This window comes from Eptatretus burgeri, chromosome 3 (genome assembly GCF_056783735.1).
Source record: "Eptatretus burgeri isolate ZD-2024b chromosome 3, Ebu_testis_v1, whole genome shotgun sequence".
NCBI classification, from domain to species: Eukaryota; Metazoa; Chordata; class Myxini; order Myxiniformes; family Myxinidae; genus Eptatretus; species Eptatretus burgeri.
Window position 1 is genome coordinate 35,005,384 of NC_140963.1, and position 22,811 is coordinate 35,028,194.

The 22,811-nt window shown below is 44.3% G+C and overlaps 1 protein-coding gene and 1 long non-coding RNA gene across 3 annotated transcripts in view; one reads left to right on the plus strand and one right to left on the minus strand.

Annotated features, from left to right (window-relative positions):
- The window catches only part of LOC147029669 (enhancer of polycomb homolog 1-like), a 116,066-nt gene that overhangs the window by 53,168 nt on the left and 40,087 nt on the right, over positions 1 to 22,811 (plus strand). For both annotated transcript variants that reach the window (XM_085872889.1, XM_085872890.1), the window contains exons 5-12: positions 3,755 to 3,903; positions 5,836 to 5,974; positions 6,859 to 7,065; positions 7,408 to 7,494; positions 7,774 to 7,976; positions 21,412 to 21,572; positions 21,720 to 21,893; positions 22,000 to 22,097. In XM_085872889.1, coding sequence (XP_085729015.1) covers positions 3,755 to 3,903; positions 5,836 to 5,974; positions 6,859 to 7,065; positions 7,408 to 7,494; positions 7,774 to 7,976; positions 21,412 to 21,572; positions 21,720 to 21,893; positions 22,000 to 22,097 — 1,218 coding nt within the window. The remainder of the gene's footprint in view (positions 1 to 3,754; positions 3,904 to 5,835; positions 5,975 to 6,858; positions 7,066 to 7,407; positions 7,495 to 7,773; positions 7,977 to 21,411; positions 21,573 to 21,719; positions 21,894 to 21,999; positions 22,098 to 22,811) is intronic.
- LOC147029670 (uncharacterized) lies at positions 1,990 to 21,474 on the minus strand. Its single transcript, XR_015056016.1, has 2 exons — positions 21,371 to 21,474; positions 1,990 to 2,349 (listed from the first exon to the last, which is right to left on the minus strand). It is a non-coding gene; the product is annotated as an uncharacterized LOC147029670 (long non-coding RNA).

Genomic DNA, 22,811 nt, shown 5'->3' on the forward strand with positions numbered 1-22,811 from the left:
TCTCTCTCTCTCTCTCTCTCTCTCTCTCGAGCAGTCTCTATCTCACTGTGTCTATCTCTCTCAATTATCACCATCACACTTTTGTCTTGTGCTCCATTAAATAATCACAAAGCCAAGCGAGCCTGTTTCGTCACGTCTGTGGTCCTTTTAAAGTGATGACACTATTTGGTTGGAATGGAATGTTTGAGTTTAACATTGTGGGCTCTTTAATATCCTATTTGGCAAAAAGCATGTGCACGGACTAAGCGTATTAATTCAGAAGCGTGGTGTTGTAAAAAGTGATTTGCATTCCCCATCAGTGGGAATATCTATCGGCCCCGCAATGTTAATTGCAGTATGTGGGTGGTGGAGTTTGTTCAAAGCGTGTTGCCAATTTCGATTTAGTTTTTGTACGGAACAATGGCCGCTTGATTCGCACTTTAATCGAGCTTGGTCAAGCTCCTTCGGAATGAGGTTATGGAGTTGTCATTGTCGGTGCTCGACATGCATGTGGCCCATTTGCTGCACCGGTTACAATCGATGAAATTTATCCACATGATTCGTTTAAAACCCCAAAAACCAGCAGTTTATATATGATATTGTGTCGTTTTGCTCTTCCCTGCTCGGATTTCCAAAAGGTGATTTTGTATATGTATATATATATATATATATATATATATAAACATTATTTGGGATACATTTTTACTGATGTGATTTTAAAGGCCTCTGGTAAGCAGGAAAGGGCTCGTATTTATTTCTACCATAAATTTTGACTGCTTTTCCCTTCCTCCCCCATTGCATGTTGTTTCTGTTCCTTCGCCAAACTTATTTCTCCTCCAAACATTTTTCCTTCTTTCCCCACTCTTCCGTACATTATTTTAATCTCTTCTATAGTTCTCCCTTCCCTCCCATATCTCTCTCAATTTTCCTCAATTTAGCCACCTCCTCTCCATCTCTTGCTCATGCGTACTAAATAGATGACTCAAAACTAGCGTGTGGGTTGCTTTGGATCTGGAAGAACACGAAGTTGGAGGGAACGATTTCGGAGTTGCCGAGGGGGGTGCATGCTGATTACCCACAACATATTGTATGTTTCAGAGAAGGAATGACAGCCCAGATCAGAGTTTTGGTTAAAGGACATTTCTAGCAGGAATGCAGCTCCAGATATGACCTTTTTTTTATCACCCAGTATGAAAGCATATAATATGATAGAGAAGAGACTGCAAAAACTCCAGGACAAAGTCCCAGAAAATGCAGATCTATGGGCATTGATTAAACGAATGATCTGTAATGTCTGGATCTGTCAATGAAGGTGGGGGGAGAGAGGGGGCAGCAGTCGTTGGAGCAGCATTTTTGTTCCAGGAGTATATTATCAATGCAATGTGTTTGTTACCATTGCATTGTTTTTCGTGTTTGTATTCCAATGTGATCTGGAGACGACAGAATTGACAGAGAGCCAATGACAAAGGCTGCAAGTCTGCAAGAACAACTGGGTCAGGAGGGTTGCGTGAGTGGAGGATTGAGAGATGGAGCCAAAAATGATGGCCCGATATCTCAAAAAGTTACGGACGAGTGATGACAAAACTTGGTGGATGAATTGGTTCGGTGACGAGAACAAGCCGATTCGATTTTCGTTCAGGTCTGGATCAAGGTCTGGCCTATCAGTGGATCCAAAACGTAAACTGTTCAGCCTGGCGGAGGTACGCGATCTACCAAGTGCCGTTCTAGTTTTAAATGTGATTAAGGCTCGTAGCATGGGAACGTGTACAATTTGCGGACAAATTTTGAAAAATTAGAACTTTGTTGTATATAAATGTGTAGTATACCATTTTAAAGGGCAGGTTCTTGTGATTCTTGTGGTATAATTATTGAGGCTTAATTCCATTTCATTGCTGAGATATGGTGAATTAAGTGTAGTCCTCTGAGAAGGTCATTTGTGCAGCAGCGGTGACGCCGGCAGCGGACAAACAACTGCTAGACCATACATGTACAAGTTTGTGGCAACATATGTTGCGGCCTGCGACTCCTTTTTATTCGGCTTGTGCAGTTGTTTGTGGCTTCAATTCTTGATCGGTACTGTGCAATACGGTGTCGCTCTTCGAGGAGTTTGTGTTGTTGTATCTTCGGACTTTCATTGGTTCGCTCGCACTCACGGGATAATTGTTTTCTTTCAGCTGGTGACAGTGGAATTTTCTTGCCCTTCTTTTCAGAAAGTTTTTCTCTATATGTTGCTCATAGTTTTCGTTCACTGGTTTAGCGAAGTGCATTCTGTTCAGCGGTGTTCTGCTCCTTCTGCTTTTTTCGGGAACGCCTCTTCCTTTCTGCAGCTGTCATGGCTGTTGATTTTCCCATGCTTCTCGTGGTACTTATCTGCAACAGATAAAAGAATAGTTGAAATAGATGCATCAATAATAATAGAATCGGTTGCCGCTTATTTATAGTCCGTTTTATCTTAAATATTGTGGACATAAATTATGCCATAAAACGTGACGTACACAAAACGTGACGTACTGCACCCTGAAACGAAGCCAACAAAGGAGTGTATTGCATTAAGAGCTTATCTATCAATATGTATCAGTGAATCATTTATTTTACATATGCGTCTATTGGTTAATTTCCCATGGATTTGGAAGTTCCAGGCTTTGTCGGGTGTGTGATACGCTGTGACGTGCATCCGATGTGACGTACACCTATACATTATTGCACGGATGCAGGTGTGATCACATTTAACATGAGATAGTGTAATATATGTAATTATTCCTTAACTATACCTTAATTATGATTAAATGCAGCAGTTTGGCCGATATTTCATCTCCATGATCTCAAACGTGACGTACAAAAAATGTGACGCACTCTCTAACAGTGGAAGTTGGGTCATAAATAAAAAACGGGACATCCAAAATGAATAATATTGCTAAAACAATTCAATCATCATACAATGTATGTTTTAATGCTAAAAAATAACAACCTGATGCCTATTTTACATAATAAAGCCAAGCATCTTTGAATTTACCGTACTCTCTAACATCCAAATAGGCACACTTTGGATGCTCGGCACATGCGTATACCTCGAACCTCAACTATTTTGCAGTTACTGACAATTAGGATAGCCTTCAACCATTACACAACAATAAATAATTTAACCATTAAGGTTAAAGTAATATTTGTATCGCACCATTCTAAAGGAAATTTAGGTTTGAAAATTAATTTTGCCTGAAATTGTATTTTGGAAATTTTTGTAAAAATTGTACCACAATATCACAATAATTATTTTTAATTGCCATATATTTGTTCCAGGCATGATTCACAATCATCAAAAAAGAAAAATTGGGTGACAATCAATTTTAAAAATGTTTCAATATTCACCTATGTGAGGTGTGCTTGACAATCTGTCACTAGAATTTACCAAATTGTACCCTATTTTCCACATTTTCATTTAATATATCTCAGGAAATATTGCTCCGATCCTGCTTAATGTACATATCAAGATGATCGTCTAAAAATTTCCTGTCCAATTATCAACTTTGTATGTCTCAAAAATTTATGGTACAAAATATATAAGCCTTTTAATGCCAACGACGGTGAATTGTACACGTTCCCATGCTACAAGCCTTTAAACGTGTTTTGTGGAACTGACAAGTTGAAGTTCTGCAAGGACATGGTGATTACAATTTGCGTAATTTTTGCATTCATCATAGTCTTAAATTATAGTGTGCATGTAGGCTTTAAGCCCTGCTTATTCCATTCGCTCCCACCCCTTTCTTCCCCTCCCCAGAACCGTAAGAACGACGAGGCTTCTTATGAGAAGATGCTAAAGCTTCGAAGGGACCTGAGCCGTGCTGTCACCATATTGGAGATGGTGAAACGAAGGGAGAAATGCAAACGAGACCTTCTGCAGTTTACACTCGACATCACAAAGAAGCGGTACGTGTCGTCAAACTTCATGCGGTTTTCCCAGGAGTGTCTGTGTCTGCAGCGTAAACCTTTCAGTCCGGGTTTTATCCCCCCCCCCCGATTTTATACAGTTGGTAGAGCACAGATTCAACTCTTCGTTGTCCACAATTGGATTTCTTCAGTATCGCTGTGTTTTGTGCCTTGCTGTTTATCACAACTCTGATATTCTTTGCTCTTTGGACTTTTGCGGATCGGTTTGAAATCCAAAATGTTGAGTATGCGTTCCCCTTCAGCTGTTTTTCTTGTTGAAAGTGAAATTGCTTTGGCATTAATTGGTTTAAAAAGTCCATCAGTGAGCGATCAGTAATTCTGCAGGATATTTAATTTGACTGATCCTTTACATTAAGCTCAAGCACATTCATTTTAATTGGACATGGTGAATATGAAGCTTGGGCTGGCAGGATGGCCTAGACTCTGGAGGTATGCACACTCACCTCTAAGCTGTCTAGCCTGGGTTTGAATCTCGGCCCAGCTCCAGCTGTAAACTGTCATCCTGATATTTCACAGGCAGGGTGATTCATCAATGTGTGTGCCGTCCTTCGGATGGACGTTAACTTGGGCATCCTATCTTCCGGCATTAGTTGGTGTTTGTTAAAAATCCCACAGTGTCTTTCATGAAGAGTAAGTGAGCTATCACCTGCACCATGGACAAATTACAAATTCCTGCCCTAACCACATTGTCGAGCACATACCTGGCTAGCAAGGTTAATGAAAGACTGGCCAAAAACGACTCCCTGCCAACCCCACAATAACGTGGGAATAATTGTGACCATTAAAGAAGAAGAGGAAAAGTCAATATGTGGTTTGAAAGCTTTTCAAGTCCACAGTATTTATCGGAAAGCATAAAGTTGCAGGGATACAACAACCTCGAATAGCCTTCGTCCCATCTGGAACATCACCTCTTCTTTTTTTATTATTATCTTTATCCATATTCGTATTAGCGATGGATCAGGAAACCTGGGACGGAGGAAATTTGGGTTCATTACAGGTCAGAGTTGGAGAGGGATAAAGTTTTTTGTTTTGGAAGTTGGAGTAGAAGAAAACCAAAAACTCTCATGGCGAGGCAGTGGAGTCCAAGGGCCAGGGAATTATTCACATTTCCTGGCAAGAAGCCGAGGCCCAAGGCTATAATAAAACTACCCCAACCGTAGACTGATTGTCTGCTTCTTTGATTTATTTTGACTTTTGTCTGGTCTTCTACCACCTGCCTTTTTGGCCCTTAATTCCACTCCCTCCCCCACCTTGTGAGGATGTATGTATTCATGCATTACCCATTCCTTGTTAGCCTTTCTTCTTCCAGCCTTGTTGATTCCTTCCACCCCTTTGTCCCCAATTTTCTCCCATTTTTGTTGCTGGCTCACAATGTCAATGCAATTCTGCTTCTCTCTTCAATACTTCAAAGTTGGATGTTTTGTCCACGAACTGCCCATTATAGATACAAGGCTACAAACTAGTAACTTTTTGACTGGAGGATGCCATCTGGCTTGCCATGCTTGAGATACATCAACACATTTATCCAATCAATTAGTTTAATGACTGTTGGGTGGGGGGGGGGGATCACAAGAATTTCTTGTTTGTGCGTGTGTAAATATATATGTACACACACACACACACACACACACACACACACACACACACACACACACACACACACACACACACACACACACACACACACACACACACACACACACACACACACACACACACAGTAGTAGAGCTGATTATGGCTGTTTATTGCTCGAGAATGACAATGTTGTTTCGTCGTTTATGCACCATTTTGATGAAACTGTATCGGTAGCATGTTGTTGCGAGGTAAAGCTCGTGCAGGGGCTTGTTTTGAAAAGGTGAGTTCCTCGCACAGTCCGGCATTGTTGCAGCCGTGTCTTGTGGCATGCGCAGGCACACCATGGGCGATTATGACGGCGAAGCTTTCAAAGAGGTCCTTGCCAACACTCCTGCGCCAAAATCCCTCTACCCCAGCCCTCTACCTCTATTCAATGGCTGCCAGTACAGACACCTGGACGCTCTTTCTGGCAGGGTGAGAATGCCCCCCCCTATTCCCCTCCCCCTCATTATTTCCCCCTTCCAATGATGAAGGTTCACATCATAAGTCTAGTTTTTCATATTTTCCTATTTCTCTGTCAAATTATTCGGCTCGTGGGAGATTGTACATTTGGTGCATGTACGAAGATTTGTACATGAATTACGTGGGCATTAGGAAGCGATAGTCAAATGGACACGGCATGACAGCATGTGGGTTTTATGCATGCAAGTACCAAGGGATGCAGTAATGGATGCACACGAAGCAAGAAATAAATTTCCATTGAAGCCCATGGGAATCCCAATATGCAAGGTGTGTGTGTGTGTGTGTGTGTGTGTGTGTGTGTGTGTGTGTGTGTGTGTGTGTGTGTGTGTGTGTGTGTGTGTGTGTGTGTGTGTGTGTGTGTGTGTGTGTGTGTGTGTGTGTTAAAATGGTCATTTTTTCTTGGATGCTTCTGCTCAACCCTTATTTGTCCCCTCTCTGTTTCACCGGAGGAGACTATAGGTTCGCTCTCCATCCATCCCATCTGTGGGTTATTTCTTTTTAGACTTTTTTTTTCTCATACCCTGTCATATATTCAACTGAAACTTGGTACACACCTTTATTATGATAAATTGCAGAACAAGTTCGAGTTTCAGGGCATTTCGTCAATTTTTAAGTCATGCCCTTTTTGGACTTGAAAAGCATCACATCGGTAGGGGACATGCATTGCAAAGCAATTCTCGCTCTTGTTTTATTTGTTTACTGCATATTTAATGCAAATTTTGGAACCAAGCTTACATCAATGCGTGAGGTTTTGTTCCATTTTTCAGATTTTTAAAAATTGGCATTGTTGCTTCTTTTTTATTGGGGTGTTTTCTTGCACCTTTCTACGATTGCAGATCGATTTGAGCAAGCGGCCTCGTGCTGAAGGCCTGAGGCCTAAACGCAAGTATGAAAAGCGGAAACACAAAGCTTCACTAGTGGCTGGGCAGAGTGTGCCAGGTGGAGGCCGGGTCCGCGGTTTTGGTCCAGGAGCCATTGGTTGCATCTTGCGGGACCCCAACCAATACGATTTCCCGAGCTCTGAAGACGACTTTTTTCCTCAGGTGACTTTCAAGTCCAAATGGTTCGAGTCTGTCATGAGAACATTTAAGGATTTCCAGAAAAAGTTGTTTTGCATGCATTGCATTGACAATGTTGGGGTTGTATTTTTGGGCTATAATGAGGCTTGGAGCAGTGTACCGGGGCTGCAGTAGATTTATGTATTCTGGTCTGATAAATTATCTCGCTTATTTATTTTTGATTTCATGAAGAATTACTGATGGAAAAGGGCAGAGCCTCTCTGGTAAAGTATGTGCTCCGCCGCTGGTTTTGGCTGGTAACGAGAGATGGGCCTACTGAAATGGCTTTACACACTCGGTCTTTTTGATAGAGCTTGTCTTGTATAGGCAAGTGCTTCTACCTCGGAAGCGGAGGACGAGGCCGAAGATGGATCCTACACCTTCCGGAGAGCTCCCGGCTGCCTCTACTGCCTGGTCAGTCGTGGCGATTACGCACGTAATGAATACAAGATTTGCAGCGCTGTTCTGGTAGCTTCGTGATGCCATAAACGCAATGGTCAATGCCCATGTTTATTTTATCCATCGAGTCATAATGCTTTTAGACTTAATAGCTCTAACCAAGTTCTTTTTACAAGATGGAAGAAATGTACTTTATAGAAGACGTCGGTTGGCAACACCATATCCCTGCCATGGAAGTCATGCATATAATTCTTCGGAGGGAAGGAACATTGAATTTGTGCCATGTGCATGCAGCCTCGGTTGTGTCGAGGACGCGAGGAGTGTGGGGAGAGGAATGATGCGGCCTACCGGTGGCCTGTGGCAGACACTAACGCCATGCCGATTACCACCGATGACCCTTGCTCTCCAGCTTCGCGCTTCCCATTCCAACTGATATCACTGCACACACCCCGTCACCTGTTGGGTTTGGCACGGCGCAGAATCGGCCGAGGAGGAAGGTACGGCGGTGTTCTCACCATTTAAACTTTTGGAGTGTTGGTTGTGCTCACAAGATTTTTGACTTTGTTTGAAAACAGACTCCTGCTTTCTGGAGGAAGCTGCATTTTAATATTTTTTTTGACCTTTTAAATATCACTATTTTCTGAATATATGGTCTTAAGGCTCATGGGGGAACATGTAGATAAATCCATGAATTTACAAGGGTATTAATAATTTAAACAGCTCGGTAAGCATGTAGTATTATGGGACGTGAACCTGGGTTCCTGGCAGAATGAACTATCGGTTCCGGAGGGTACACTAAACGGGCCAACCTCCTTCGGGAAAATTGTCTGGTTTCACTTTATGAAAAGGGTTTCCATGACATGATCATTAACTTTTTTTAATCGATAACACAGTGACAATGTGAATTGTCTTTCGGTAAACGTCTGTGCCTCAAGGCTGGAGGAGTTTCAGGAATTTTATTTTACTTTTTCTCGGACAAGAAGAAAATTGTGTACCCCCTCAATTCTAAGAGTCGCACAATTTAATAAAGACCGAATGTATCGACATTTCTCGGACTAACACATCTATCTATATATTACTAAAACTCTCATCTTGTAGGTATGTATGTATGTATGTATGTTCCCGAAATACAGCCAAAACAGTACACGATAGCGCAAAATTTTTCGGCCACCTTATTCACCATTCGCCTGCGGTGTGCAGTATCAAGTTTCGTTAAAATCAGGCAACGAAAAAAAAGTATAAAAAAAACCAATTCCCGATTCAATCAAGTACTTTTCGGGAGAATTTGATCAATGCAAACAACCTCAGCAGTATAGTTTGCTGGAGCTATCTTTTTTTTCTTGAAATGATGTTTTTTATCATCCGCTGTCACGGGAACCCAACGGGTTCACGGGTCGTCTAGTATATTACTAAAACTCTCATCTTGTGAAAATGTATGTATGTATGTATGTATGTAGTATGTATGTATGTTCCTGAAATACAGCCAAAACAGTACACGATAGCGCAAACATTTTAGGGCCACCTTACTCACCATTCTCCCGCGGTGTGCAGTATCAAGTTTCGTTCAAATCGGGCAATGAAAAAATTATTTAAAAATCCATTCCCGACTCAGTCAAGTACTCTTCGGGAGTATTTGATCAATGCAAACAACCTCAGCGGTATAGTTCGCTGGAGCTATCCCTTTTTTTCTTGTTTTTTTGAAATGATTTGTTTTTATCAACTGCTGTCACAACGGGAACCCAACGGGTTCACGGATTGTCTAGTATACATTAAAAACGAAGGCCAATGTTGACAAATGGCATCTACATCCATCAATGTACCAGATGGCCTGAAAGTCGCTTTACCCCTCCCTCATAAACATGAACGTAAAATGAGTTTAAGATCGAATGCTTTCCTATGGATGGGTAAAGCAACTTTCAGGCCATCGTGTATTATGTCGACAAAATAAAAATCCCACAGACGATCCACAGGGAAGGATCCAGTGATCTGGGTGCTCAAAGGACATCACTTTGCAGACTTCCTCGGTCGGCTTTCAGTTTGTGTGAAACTTTTTGTCGTCCCGTCAGTTAATCGACAGCACGGATGTAGCAGACACGCTGAACTTATCACGGCGACCTTTTTCACAAAGTGCTCCTGTTAGTTCAGGTGCATATAAGTGAGCAAGCAGCGGCGACCCAAATAACTCAGAAGCCGTTTCGAACTTTATTTGAAAAGTGATGTGTGGGGTTTTTAATGTTAAAACGTCTGAATCATTTCTCTGTCGTTTGCTCCCGATGAGAACGTTGCCTCATCGAATGCTTTTCTTTTTGATTGGCTTGCACAAGTCCAGACAAGCAAAGTGAGCTCCAACTTTACACCTTCCCAAAACCCTTACGTACATACGACTGTGAGCCCACAAAGAAACTATCAAGCGAAGGTTGCACATCTGTACTAGTTAGGCTCTTGATGTGGCTAACAAGGATGGAGAATGTTCTGTCTCATTTATTACAACGTCGTCAAACTCTCGTGGCCTTTGCATCTTTTGAGTACGCAGCTCTGGAATTCCCGTTCATAGTTGGCTAAACAAACTAAAGTGCTGCTGCTGTACAACCATTGCATAATTGAGCTGTGCTGCAATTAAAGTACAATTCATCTTACCTTGTGATATGTACTAAACCCTGCAATATGGTGAACCCTGTTCTTTACCTCTTAACACATGTACCATTCGCATCGTAATTGTATCCCAGGATCTATACAATGTATCTGCCTAGTCATAATTACCACTATGATCCAGCGTGATGCAAATGGCACGTCGACATTACAGTTTGTGCATCGTACCCACGTACACATCAAGTGGCGGATCCTGAACTCCCCCCCCCCCCCAACCAGACAAGCTTCCTTGGACTTATCAGCTACACTTTGTAAACCACTTCATTCGCCTGACTTCCGGAGAGCACACGATGCATTGCCTGACAATGATGTCACATCGTTTGGTTGTTGGTTCTTCCTTCTCGATCGTCCGGTTTTCCTGAGACGCGCATAATGGATAAACTTTCGTTGCAAAGTCGGGTAATTGCATTTGCACGTGTGCCATGTATAAATATAGTCGTTTGCACAAGAAAGGTTAATTTAATTGGATTTTCAGTTGTGGACGAAAAGGCTTGCGTGAAGAGATACAGGTAGACGTTTTGACATTTGTACCACGATGGCAACACCAATTGGACAAATGAAAGTCGATTGGTAAGTGTAAATAATTTTATACACAGTTGGATGGCCTGGCACGTTAGCCTAGAGGTACGCACACTCACCTCTAAGCTGTCTCGCCTGGGTTTGAATCCCGACCCAGCTATAAACTGTCATCCCAGTGTTTCATCAGTGTGTGTGCCGTCGCTCGGATGGACGTTAAACGGGGCGTCACATCTGCCAGCATTCATTGGTGGACGTCAAAGATCCTACGTTGTCCTTTGTGAAGAGTCGGCGAGTTATCGCCGGCACCCTGGCCAAATTTGAAATTCCTGCACCTTCGGCCGAGTATCCTGGGTTGGAATGGCAACCCACTCAGATGAAATAACCCTGATCAAGAAACGGCACTCAGTGTAGAGCATGATGCATGGAGTAGTTGGGTGTTGACAAGACTGTCAAATGCTGAGAAATGTGAACCAGGTGAGAGGGCAGGGAAATAATATTTATTCTAAATTGGTGTCAAGGGCTTGCATATTATGCTTCAGAAGAGCAGCAATTCTGTCCCATGATGTAGGTTCGTTTGATTTGCACAGGTGTATGCATCGCAAGTATAACTCTTAATTGCAGAGGAAAGGATGGTGTCCTTGATTTATCTTCTGTGCTTTCAACACAGTATGGCAATCCACACTCGTCTCCAAAATAGCTACCATTGACATTCATCTGCTTTCGATTCAATGACGTCTTCCACCCACAAACGTAACATTATGTACTTGAGCATTTTGTTGAAGCCGATACACTGGGAAAAATCGTAGAACCGTTGGAAAACATCCGAAAATTAAAATGTCCAAAAGTAAGTGCAGCCTTGTTGTGCTCACTTCAGGTGAGCGACCTGAGACAGGGAAAGCACGGTTCATTATTGCTTACAATGTGTAAGCATACCCCACTAGTATGTGCTGTCGCAGCCAAAAATATTGGCACTCTTGCACTTTTTTCAAACAATGCAGCATTTCTTCCAGAAAATTGTTGGAAATTAAAAAAAAAATGGTATCCACATATGTATTTCTTTGGTTTGAAATGGAACAAAACGTAAAAAAAAGCTGAAACAATTACTAAATCTTAGCTTATTCCAAAAAGAAATCCTAAAATGGCCCAGACAATATGATTGGCACCTTCTAGTAGATGCTGAGAGGCAATGGAGTTCCATCATCACTTCTCAACCTGATCCGGAATCTCCATGAACATACAACACCGACTTATTATCACCTTTCCCCACGTGTCCTGGAGTTCGTCAGGGTTGCATCCTTTCTTCCTCCCTCTGCGCCATGGACTGGACAATGCCAAGGTGTACAGATCAGCTTGGAATTTCAGTCGAGAAATGATCACCGATCTACTCTATGCAGATGATGCTGCCCTATTTGTGAGAGATCATGTTAACTGGCCGGATGTTTTCAACCACTTTGAATCGGTTTCCAAAAGCCTAGGCTTAAAGCCTTCATGGCAAAAAACTAATGTACAGAATGGTGCCATTGGTCCTTCTCCCCTGGCAGTACCTATCCCTGGTGTAGTTGTGGAGTTAGTGGACCATTTCACCTATCTGGGCTCCAACACTCATTCATCTGGATACTGTAGTCCTGATGTGCGTAGACGAATTGGCATGGCGGACTCTGTCATGGGGCAACTAGATGCTGTCTGGAAAAAGCACTGGCTTAGCTTACCATCAAAGCTCCACATTTACAGAACATGCGTACTACCTGTTCTCCTTTATAGTTATAAGACATGGACTTTTGAAAAAGGACTAAGACACTTTACAAGCTTTCCACATGCGATGTCAACGTCACATCTTTAGGGTACGATGGTATGGCCAAGTTTCAAACAGGACTGTTCCTGAGATCACTAGACTCAGCCCCATCACACTCGATATTGCAAGGAGACGCTATTCTCTGTTTGGACACATCTGCCGTTTAAATGAGCATGTACCGGCTCGTATTTTCTTGGAATTTGCCATGAATCTTTACCATGGTGTCCAACCTGGCGCCGTCCTCAAGGACGCCCAAAACTTTCTTAGTTACACTAGTGCGCCAACGAGTTTGGTCTTAGCCCATGTGAATGTTGGCAGAAGGCGGAAGACTGACAGTTATGGGCGTTGGGCATGTGTAGTAGTAGTATTAAAAGTTGTGCGAAATAATTAGATTTGAAGCAAGTGATTCTCCTTTACTTTAGAATTGAACTCTCCTGTGGTGAGTTGAAGGTGCTTGCAATATAATATCACTCATTCAACCAGTTTGAATAGAGAAAAGGAGTCATTCTGCTGTTTTGTGTGACTGTGTAGACCGCAATGAGCATGGAGAAAACAAAAAAAACCCCAGAGAATTGTCTGAGTAGGTCAGACACAAGATTGCAGGCAGCCAAGCATGGACAATGTCAAAGCTACAAGTCCATCTCCAGAGACCTTGATGTTCCTGTGTCCACCGTACGCAATGTTATCAGGAAGTTTAAGGCCCACGGCACTGCAGCTAACCTCCCTGGACGTGGCCACAAGAGAAAACTTGATCGAACATTGCAGCGAAGGATTGTTCGAATGGTGGAGAAAGCACCTCGATCAACTGCCAAACAGATTCAAGCTGACATTCAGACACAAGGTTCGACAGTTTCAACTCGCACCATCCGTCGCCAACTCAATGAAAGGGGGTTCTATGGTAAGAGACCCAGGAGGACCCCACCCCACTGCTGAGATATATATATATATATATATATATATATATATATATATATATATATATATATATATATATATATATATATATATATATATCTAAAAAGCCTGATAGGAGTTTAAACACACCTGAACAAGCCAAAATCCTTCTGAGAGAATGTCCTATGGACAGATGAGACCAAATCAAAGGTTTTTAGTAAAACACATCATCTCTATGTTTACAGCAAACAAAATGAAGCCTTCAAAGAAAAGAATATATATATATATATATATATATATATATATATATATATATATATATATATATATATATATATATATATATATATATATATATACACATATATATATACACACATATATACACACACACACACACACATATATACACAAACACACACACACACACACACACACACACACACACACACACACACACACACACACACGCACACATATATATATATTGTGAATTCGCGCCCCCGCCAGCGTGCGAATGACCGCGTTTAACTAATAGTGGCCGCTTCGCCCACCGAACGTGCAATTCAGTTGTGACCCTCTCGGAACAATGTCGGGAGCTCGTTACGGGTGGGGGTTTAACCTCACCACAACTCGGTCCGCATTCTACCCTCGCGAAATAGGGTCTGATCGCCGAATGGTCCATTTACCTAAGTACCCGCGCGGGTAGCGTACCGAGGAGTTGTACCACGCCGCAGGTCGACTCCGGACATGAACCGCTTAAGTGGCTCGTTCCGTACTGCAGGGATAACCGAGCGGAGTTATCGTCGACCTCGATAGTTCAGATTATTTATCGGGAACTTACACCCACTATCAATCCCTTACGTGATGCAAGATGGAAATTCAAACAAAGGAATGGACGCAGCGAAACGGGGAACAATTGGACAAGCACATTTATTCGCGCCACATGGCAGCACGTATTTCGAAGAGGCAACAGTTATACAAAACAATACACGTATACAGTCAAGCAAGGAACGATGCAGAGCTACAACCGAATAAAAGGCAATGTACAAGCACTTAATCAGTTTCTACTTTACGAACGTGCAATTCTCTATACATTTTATTTCTTTTATCTCTTCGTGTTTATGAGTTTCTTCCTGGATCTTTGTCTTTTGATTTTTCGGACGTCGTCACCTTGTGTCTCGTCTTACACGTTTCAGTCACCCGGGCTCCCGTTATTTCCGGTTTCCATTTTCAGGGTTTGCCCTAATTGTTGTTTCATCCGACGAGTGATGTCAATCAAGTCCCGCACCACTAACATTATTCCCTGTGGTGCTGTCACACATCCCACCTCATTGTGCTGTTCCATTTCCTGGCTCCTTTTGAGCCGTTCCTCCTCTCGAAACGTTTTGAGTTCTTCTTTCTCTTTCCGGAGTTTTTCAATCTCCATGGACGCCAATTCTGCTTTCTCCTCGAATTGGTTAATTTCAAATTCGTGCAGTTTTTGTTTTCTCTCCCACTGTTCCTCTCGGTCTTCCCTCTCAAATCTCGTTGTCTCCTTCAATTGACTGATTTCTCCTTCTGCTTCATTCCTTGCTCCTTCACTTTCTCCTCATACTCCAACCTATTTTTTTCCTTTTGTTGTTCAGTTTCAAATTCATACTCTTTGCTTTTTATTCCACTGTCTCTCTCATTCCTCATTCTGCAATCTCGTTATTTCCTTCAATTGACTGATTTCTTTCTCCTGTCTCATTCCTTGTTCTTTGTGTTTTCTATTCCACTGTCTTCCTTGTTCCTCATTCTGCAATCTGGCCTTGGCTTCCAGCTGTTCGATCTGTACAGTGTGGTTCCTTAACGTTTCATTCTCCGTTCTCGTTCTTTCCTCTCTCAACATCCTCAGTTCGTTTTGTGTTTCAGTATCTCAGAAGTTTTTTTCCATGATTCCTCTCTCAATTTGCATGCTTCTTCCCTCCTTTCCGCACAACTTTCCCCATGCTTCCCTCCTTATTTCGTCCATTTTCTTAATGGATTCCTTTAGTTTTTCCTGCCGTTCCTTTCCCATTTCTATCTCCCTTTCCAGGGTTTCTCTTTTAATCTGGCCTGTCCTTACCTCTCACTTCAGTAGTACCAATTCCCCATCTTGTTTGCGTTTTTCCTTTTCTAGCTTTGTTTTCCTTTCTCCTTCCTCCCTCATTTCTCCCTGCAGTTCTTCGAACTGTTCTGACTTTTCCAGCAATTCCTCCGTCCTTTCCTCCAGCTGTCCCTCTCCTCTTTTTATCTTCCGTTCCAGGCTTTCTCTTTCCTGATTGCCTGTTTTTATCTCTTCCTTCAATTGTTTTATTTCCAAATCGTGTTCACATTTTTTCTCTTCCAATTGTATTTCCCTAACTCTCCCCTCTAGTTCTTTGAACGGCCTTGCCCCCTCCAATATTTTTTTTCCATTAGTTGTTTTACTTCCAAATCGTGCTCCTTTTGTTTCTTTTCGAGCTCGGTTTTCCATTCTTCCTCCAATTGTTTCCAAAGCCCGGCGATGTCCGCCTGCCTCGCCTGCCATGCCCACGTGGCTTGAAACAGTTGTTGGGAGCGCTCGCCTCGTGTCGTGCCATTCGTTGCGCTAAAAATAGCCGCCTGCTCACGTCTCGTGCCGCGCTGAAGTGCGGCCGCGCCGCCATCTTGCGACTCCATTTGCCGGCAACGTTCGTGCTCAGAATAGGGTGAGCTCCCCCACGGATTAAAATTACAAGAGGTACCATCCCCGGGCCATGGATTCTATATTCAAACACATATCTAATACCCCCGGCACCCGCTCGCCTTGAAATGCCATCTTATTTCTCCTAAGGGATGTAATTTAAATTGCTCGTAATTTAATGGAACACGGAGGGTTGCTCTACTCACCCTTGATCCGGTTCCATAAATTTAGTTGGAGACCGAGGTGGATTTGAATCCCACACTCCTGTACACCAGTGTTGTGAATTCGCGCCCCGCCGGCGTGCGAACGACCGCGTTTAACCAATAGCGGCCGCTTCGCCCACCGAACGTGCAATTCAGTCATGACCCTCTTGGAACAACGCCGGGAGCTAGTCACGGGTGGGGGTTTAACCTCACCACAACTCAGTCCGCATTCTACCCGCGCGAAATAGGGTCCGATCGCCGAATGGTCGATTTACCGAAGTACCCGCGCGGGTAGCGTACCGAGGAGTTGTACCACGCCACAGGTCGACTCCGGACACAAACCGCTTAAGCGGCTCGTTCCGTACTGCAGGGATAACCGAGCGGAGTTATCGGCGACCTCGACGGTTCAGATTATTTATCGGGAACTTACACCCACTATCAATCCCTTACGTGATGCAAGATGGAAATTCAAACAAAGGAATGGACGCAGCGAAACGGGGAACAATTGGACAAGCACATTTATTCAAGCCACACGGCAGCACGTATTTCTAAGAGGCAACAGTTATACAAAACAATACATGTAAACACAAGCAAGGAACGATGCAGAGCTACAACCGAATAAAAGGCAATGTACAAGCACTTAATCAGTTTCTACTTTACGGACTGGCGCCACACACACACACATTTACCCAGAACCCCAAAAGAAAAGGAAGTCGCGACTTCCCTGAGAATGTCGTTGAGTCCTCCTTTGCGCGACCTCAACTCCGAGCCCCTCCGGCGTTGTCCACGAGCTCGTACCTCGCGCCGGCACGTGTGGCCGTTCGACGCCACGAACGGGGTTCGGGAACGGACGGAGCTTTCGCCGCTATCCCGGTGCGGACGGGGGGGGGCGGAGGGGGAGATGGCAGGCGCTCCGTCCCACCAGCGGGGTCTTGAGACCGCACCGACTGACCCTCTGACACCGACAATCCTCCGACTCGACAGTCGGGAACAACAACCGGGACCACCGACCAGGCAAGACCAAGACAAAAACCAGACCCAATTCGACGACCAGCTCCCCAGCCGCCTTGCGCTCGCCTTTTTGTAAGGCGGGGCCCCGCCCTTCGCTCCGCCCCGTTCCTTGATCCACCCCCCCTTCGCGGCGTTTCCAGAAAAGTCTTGAAGGGGGGCGTTCCTCCTCCCTGGCCGCGTCACACCGCGCATCCCCCAATCGGGAGCGAGCTGCGCCACTCCTCCCCTTTCTCACCAAGCGCGACGACGATCCGGCTCAAGATTCAGGCGGGAGAAATTCGGGCGGGAGTTGTCTTTCCGCGCCCTTGCTGCTGCCACCCCGCTCCTTTCACCTGTCCCGCGGAGATCGTGACCGCGCGGTGCGCGTTGAATGGCGAGTGGCAAAGATGGTGGTGGTGTAGTTGTTGAAGGTGGCGTCGTTGTTGAGATGTTGGTTGTGGCTATGTTCGTTGTTGTGTTGTTGCACCAAAATAACGACAGCAAAAGAAAAACGGCTAACTGAAGAATCGCAGCCCGAATGGATCACATATATTCCCTCTGTACAACGGGTTTGGGCTAACTACACATGAACTTAGCGTCATAACTGATCTAAGGACCATTTTTGGTGTATTGCGAATTTCCACAGCCGTAACTATATATATATATATATATATATATATATATATATATATATATATATATATATATATATATATATTTATATATATATATATATATATATATATATATATATATATATATATATATATATATATATATATATATATATATATATATATATATATATATATATATATATATATATATATATATATATATATATATATATATATATATATATATATATATATATATATATATATATATATATATATTTATATTTTGTTGCGAATTCGCGCCCGCCGCCGTGCGGACGGCCACGTAACTCGAATCGCGGCACGTCGCCCACCGGACGGACAATTCAGTCGTGACCCTCCGAGAACTATCGCCCGGAGCCAGTCACGGGTGGGCCTTTCGACCTCACCACAATCGTGCCAATTGGCCACCCGCGTAGGATAGGGTTGTTCGCCAAACTCAACCTACCGAAGTACCCATGCGGATGGTAAACCGGGCGATCGTACCTCACCACAGGTCGACTCCGGACACGAGCCGCTTGGGCGGCCCGTTCTGTGCTATCGGGATAACCGAGCGGTGTTATCGTCGACCTGGACGGTTCAGATTAATTACCGGGATGTTGCACCCACTACCAACCCCTTACGTGAAGCAGGATGGAGAGTCAATTAAAAGGAAGGAGACGAAGCGAAACGGGCACAGTTCAACATGCAAGCACTTTATTAGGTGACACACGGAAAGCACGTATATACAGCCATACACAAAAAGCAAATGCAAGAAGAAAAGCAGTTAAAACCGACTATGTGCATACATGGCAACACTTATACAGTTTTACTTCACAGACGGCGCCAACACACATTTACACAAAAGCAAAGGAAAGAAGCCACCCTCACAGACAAGGAGGCAGACAGGCCCGTAGGTCAAATGTGCGCGTGACCTGCAGGAGCGGCCAGGTCCGCAAGACCGGGGAGGTCTTACCCGCGTCCTCGTGACGCGTTGGCGGGCAAGCCGCAAATGTGGCCGCGCCGCTGTGCCCTGACTCCGTGCCCCTTGGTGGGTTTCGTTAGCTTGACGTTTGGGGTGGGGTGGGAACGGGGCCCCCTTTTGCACTATCTCAGCGCGGGGGAAAGGGGGAATTGTTGATGCCCTGGGGGAGGGGAATGGCTGGCTGGCTCGGGTCCCACGACGAGACGAGCGATCCCCCACACCGCAACCTCGTCGCCGACCGCCGTCCTTCTTGCCTCGGACCCGAGCTCCCTTGCTTACAGTTCCACCGCGCTCACTCAACTCCGCCAACGCAACTTGTCCCCAAGAGCAACCTCTCGACGACACTCTCCAAGCAACTCCAAAAACCAACTCTCTCGACGGCACTCTCCAAACAACTCAAAAACCCAACTCGCTTGACGACACTCTCCAAACAACTCCAAAACCCAACTCTCTCCAATTCGCCTTGCGCTCGCCTTTTTATAGGCGGCAGGAGCAGCCAATATGCAAATTTTAGGATCAGAACAACGATTGGAGGCGGGGCCACGCCTCCCCCCCTGTCAGCCATTGGTCGGTCAAAAATGGGCGTGAACCTCTCCTGATCCTAAAATTTGCATATACGGACTTCACATACACACGCTTGGAGGCGGGGCCAAACCGCCCCGCGCTCGCCAATTGGACGGAGCAGTGGGCGTGAAGCGTTTCTGATCCGAATTTTCCCCTCGGAAAGGCCGCCATTCGCGCTCACGGCCCGGTGCGTTCGGCACCAATCTCCGAACGGGCCTGAGACAGCCCGACGTTCACTGTTCACAGGTGGTGCGGGAATGGCCATGGAAGCGATGATGTGGGATGAATTCGTGAAGGTAAAGGCGAAGGTGGTGGAGGGTCTTCTGTGGTGAGGGTTGGCGTTGTGGTTGTAGTTGGTGACGATGGCTGGCGTGGTGGTTAAGATGGTTGTGTGCTGGCGGTTGAGACGTGGTTGGTTCAAAATAACGACAGAAAAGAAAAAATGGCTAACTCGAAGCGTCGCAGCCCGGATGAATCACATAAATTCCCTCTATACAACGGGTTTGGGCTAACTACACATGTACCTATGAAGATATCTCACCTGAGGGCCCTTTATGGTGTAATGCGAATTTCCACAGCCGTAACAATATGAACACCCACACATGTGATATGTCACATTCAACCCAGGTTTCATCTCTCAAGGATTATTTCCAAGAAATTCTGCTGCAGTATCTGTTTTAACAAACACTGCGTTGGAGTATTCATGTCTCTACAAGGACAGAGGGTTCCATTGATGGAAGCATGTGAGTGGAGGTGGTCTTGTCTATCAGACTGTCGAATGCCCGAGATGTATCCTGGGAGACGGTCATGATGGAAATAATTTAATTTACTCCCAATGCATATTCATTTTGTACTTCCTTTTCCCCAGCCCCGACATCTCTGATCCCACGACCCCAATCCACAACCTGTCCTCCAAAACAAATGCTCATGCACCTTTGTGAATATTGTTTATTGCATTAATAAACTAGAAGGGCACAAGGTAGAGCGCATATCTCCACCACGTAATGTCTGATCGACGAGAACATATCGGGCCCAATACATTTTTGAAATATTATGCTTATATCGTTTTTGGCCCTATCTCAATGGTGAAGAATTACTTTATAAATTAAATAATTGTTGCATCTAGATCCAGATCTTCACCACAATCGAATCAATTCGTTGTGGTCACACACCCAACCTGCCCACCAAATTTAATCTGCATCCGTCCACAACTTTTGAGTTATCCTGCACACAGGCAGACAATTGAAAAAATCACTCGGTGACAACTCGGCAAAATTTTACAGCACTCCGTAGAGAACATACCTCCGCCAGGCTGAATAGCTTACATTTTGTATGCCACTGATAGGTTTTGGTTTTTGTCCACCTGGTTTTGTCACAAGTCGACCACAACTTTGAAATGACATGCTATACATAGTTATCGCCCCATTTCTCAACAGTGAAGAAACACCTGAAAAAAAATTCTCGAAACCGGATCTGCATTCAGATCTTCACCAAAATCAAAACAATTGGTCCTTTTCACACACCCAACCTGACCACAAAGTTTCATCCAAATCCATCCTCAACTTTTTGAGATATCATGCAATATCGTTTAGCCCCATCTCTCGGTGGTGAAGAATCAGTTAAAAATCAAATAATTCTTGTATCCAGGTCTAGATTCGAATCTTCACCAAAATTGAATCGATTTTTCCTTGTGGAACTCCCAACCTGTCCATGAAGTTTCATTTCAATCCATCCATAACCTTTTGAGATACTGTGCTCTATATCATTTTTGGCCCTCTCAATGGTGAAGAATCACTTTTTAAAAGTCTCAGATCCGGATCTGGATTCTGATTTTCACCAAAATTTAGTGTTGGCTGGTCACCGACACACACAAAAAAAAATTCAGAACAATTGCTTGAAAACTGTGGCCAAAAATTGTGTGACAGACAGACTGACAAACACCTCCAAGTAACAAACAGACAGACAGAGGAGCGAAAACATAACCTCCTTCACCTTCAGTGGTGGAGATAAATATCACATGTTCTCTCCAACAGAGTCTTGCTGGACCGACTGTCAACGCCACATGACCAGCTTCTTCAGCGGCTCCAACCAGAGCAGCTCTCTTCAGAGCATGCTGTCCCGATGAGTCCCAAATGCTCCGATTCCTCGTGTCACAAAGACTTCAACCTTGGCACTGCCCAGCCTAAGATCAAAGGTAAACTGGATGTGGTGTCGTCGTTTTGGGTAAAGTAAAAATCACTCATGCAGACAGGGTGACCAATAAAGTGATGACTTTAATAAAAACTGTCCTTGTATGTTGATCTACTCATCAGTAACGGTACTTTTTGTGGTCCCGTTTCAGGACAGTTGTCGTTGCTGGAGCTCTTGGCTGGGGTCCGATCCCATCGATGGCGACACTTTCGCCCGAGATCACCGAACCTCCAGTCCGCACAACAATTGTCCATGCTCGCTCCCGCAGAGGCGGTGGGGCATACGGCAGTACTCGGAGTGAGCACACAACAACATTGCAAATCTGGTAAGCCTCCCAGCAATCAGCACGCATCTCGCCTTCACTTTTACATGATGTCACTTTACAAATACCTTACCCTGTTGCTTTTGTGTTGTTTTGTTTTCCCTTTGAGGTTTCACTTTGGAGAACTATCAGAACCACCTAGTTCAGCTTCAGAAGCAACAGGAAGAAGCCCTCCAATCAGCTGTCAGTAACCAGGGCTCCATCCAGGTGAATTGGCGGCTTATCTTTCACAGAGTACGTAAAGAACGGGATGCAGGTCAAAAGGCAGATGATTTAAGGCTAAAAAAATCATCTTCATGAATATGAGAAAACGCCCCTCTTCCGAAACAAGGTCATTATTGACGACTTCGTGACTTGTCCTGTCATGTTCATTGTGACAACACTTGTGTGATGGGCCCAACTGTGTTTTCCTGTTGCCCTCTTTCACCAAGGGGATTTTGTTTTAATATTTTTTTTGTCACGAATATCTTTTAAAGAATTTTAGTAAATGTTTATTATTGTATGCCTGGTGTTGGCTTAACGGTTAGGGTGGTGAGCTTTGGACCTAGGGTCCCGACTTCAAATCCCACTCAGCTGTTGAATTAATACCAGGTGCGGTTAACTCGGCCTGTCATCCTTCCGAGGTCTGCAAAATGAGTGCCAGCATGCTGGTATACTGTCGGAGTGGCGACCCGTCGAGGAGAGTCCCCAATAGCCAAGGAGATTGCGGAAGCAGCACCAACGCTCTGCACAGAGTATGGCCCCAATCTCCTCGTCCTCCTGGTATTGGCTTAATGGTTAGGGTGGTGGACTTGGGATCCTAGGGTTCTGAGTTCAAATTCTGCGATCTTGTTGAATTAATACCAGGTGGGGTTGACTCAGCCTGTCATCCTACTGAGGTTGGCAAAACGAGTTCCAGCTTGCTGGGATGATTGAGCCATT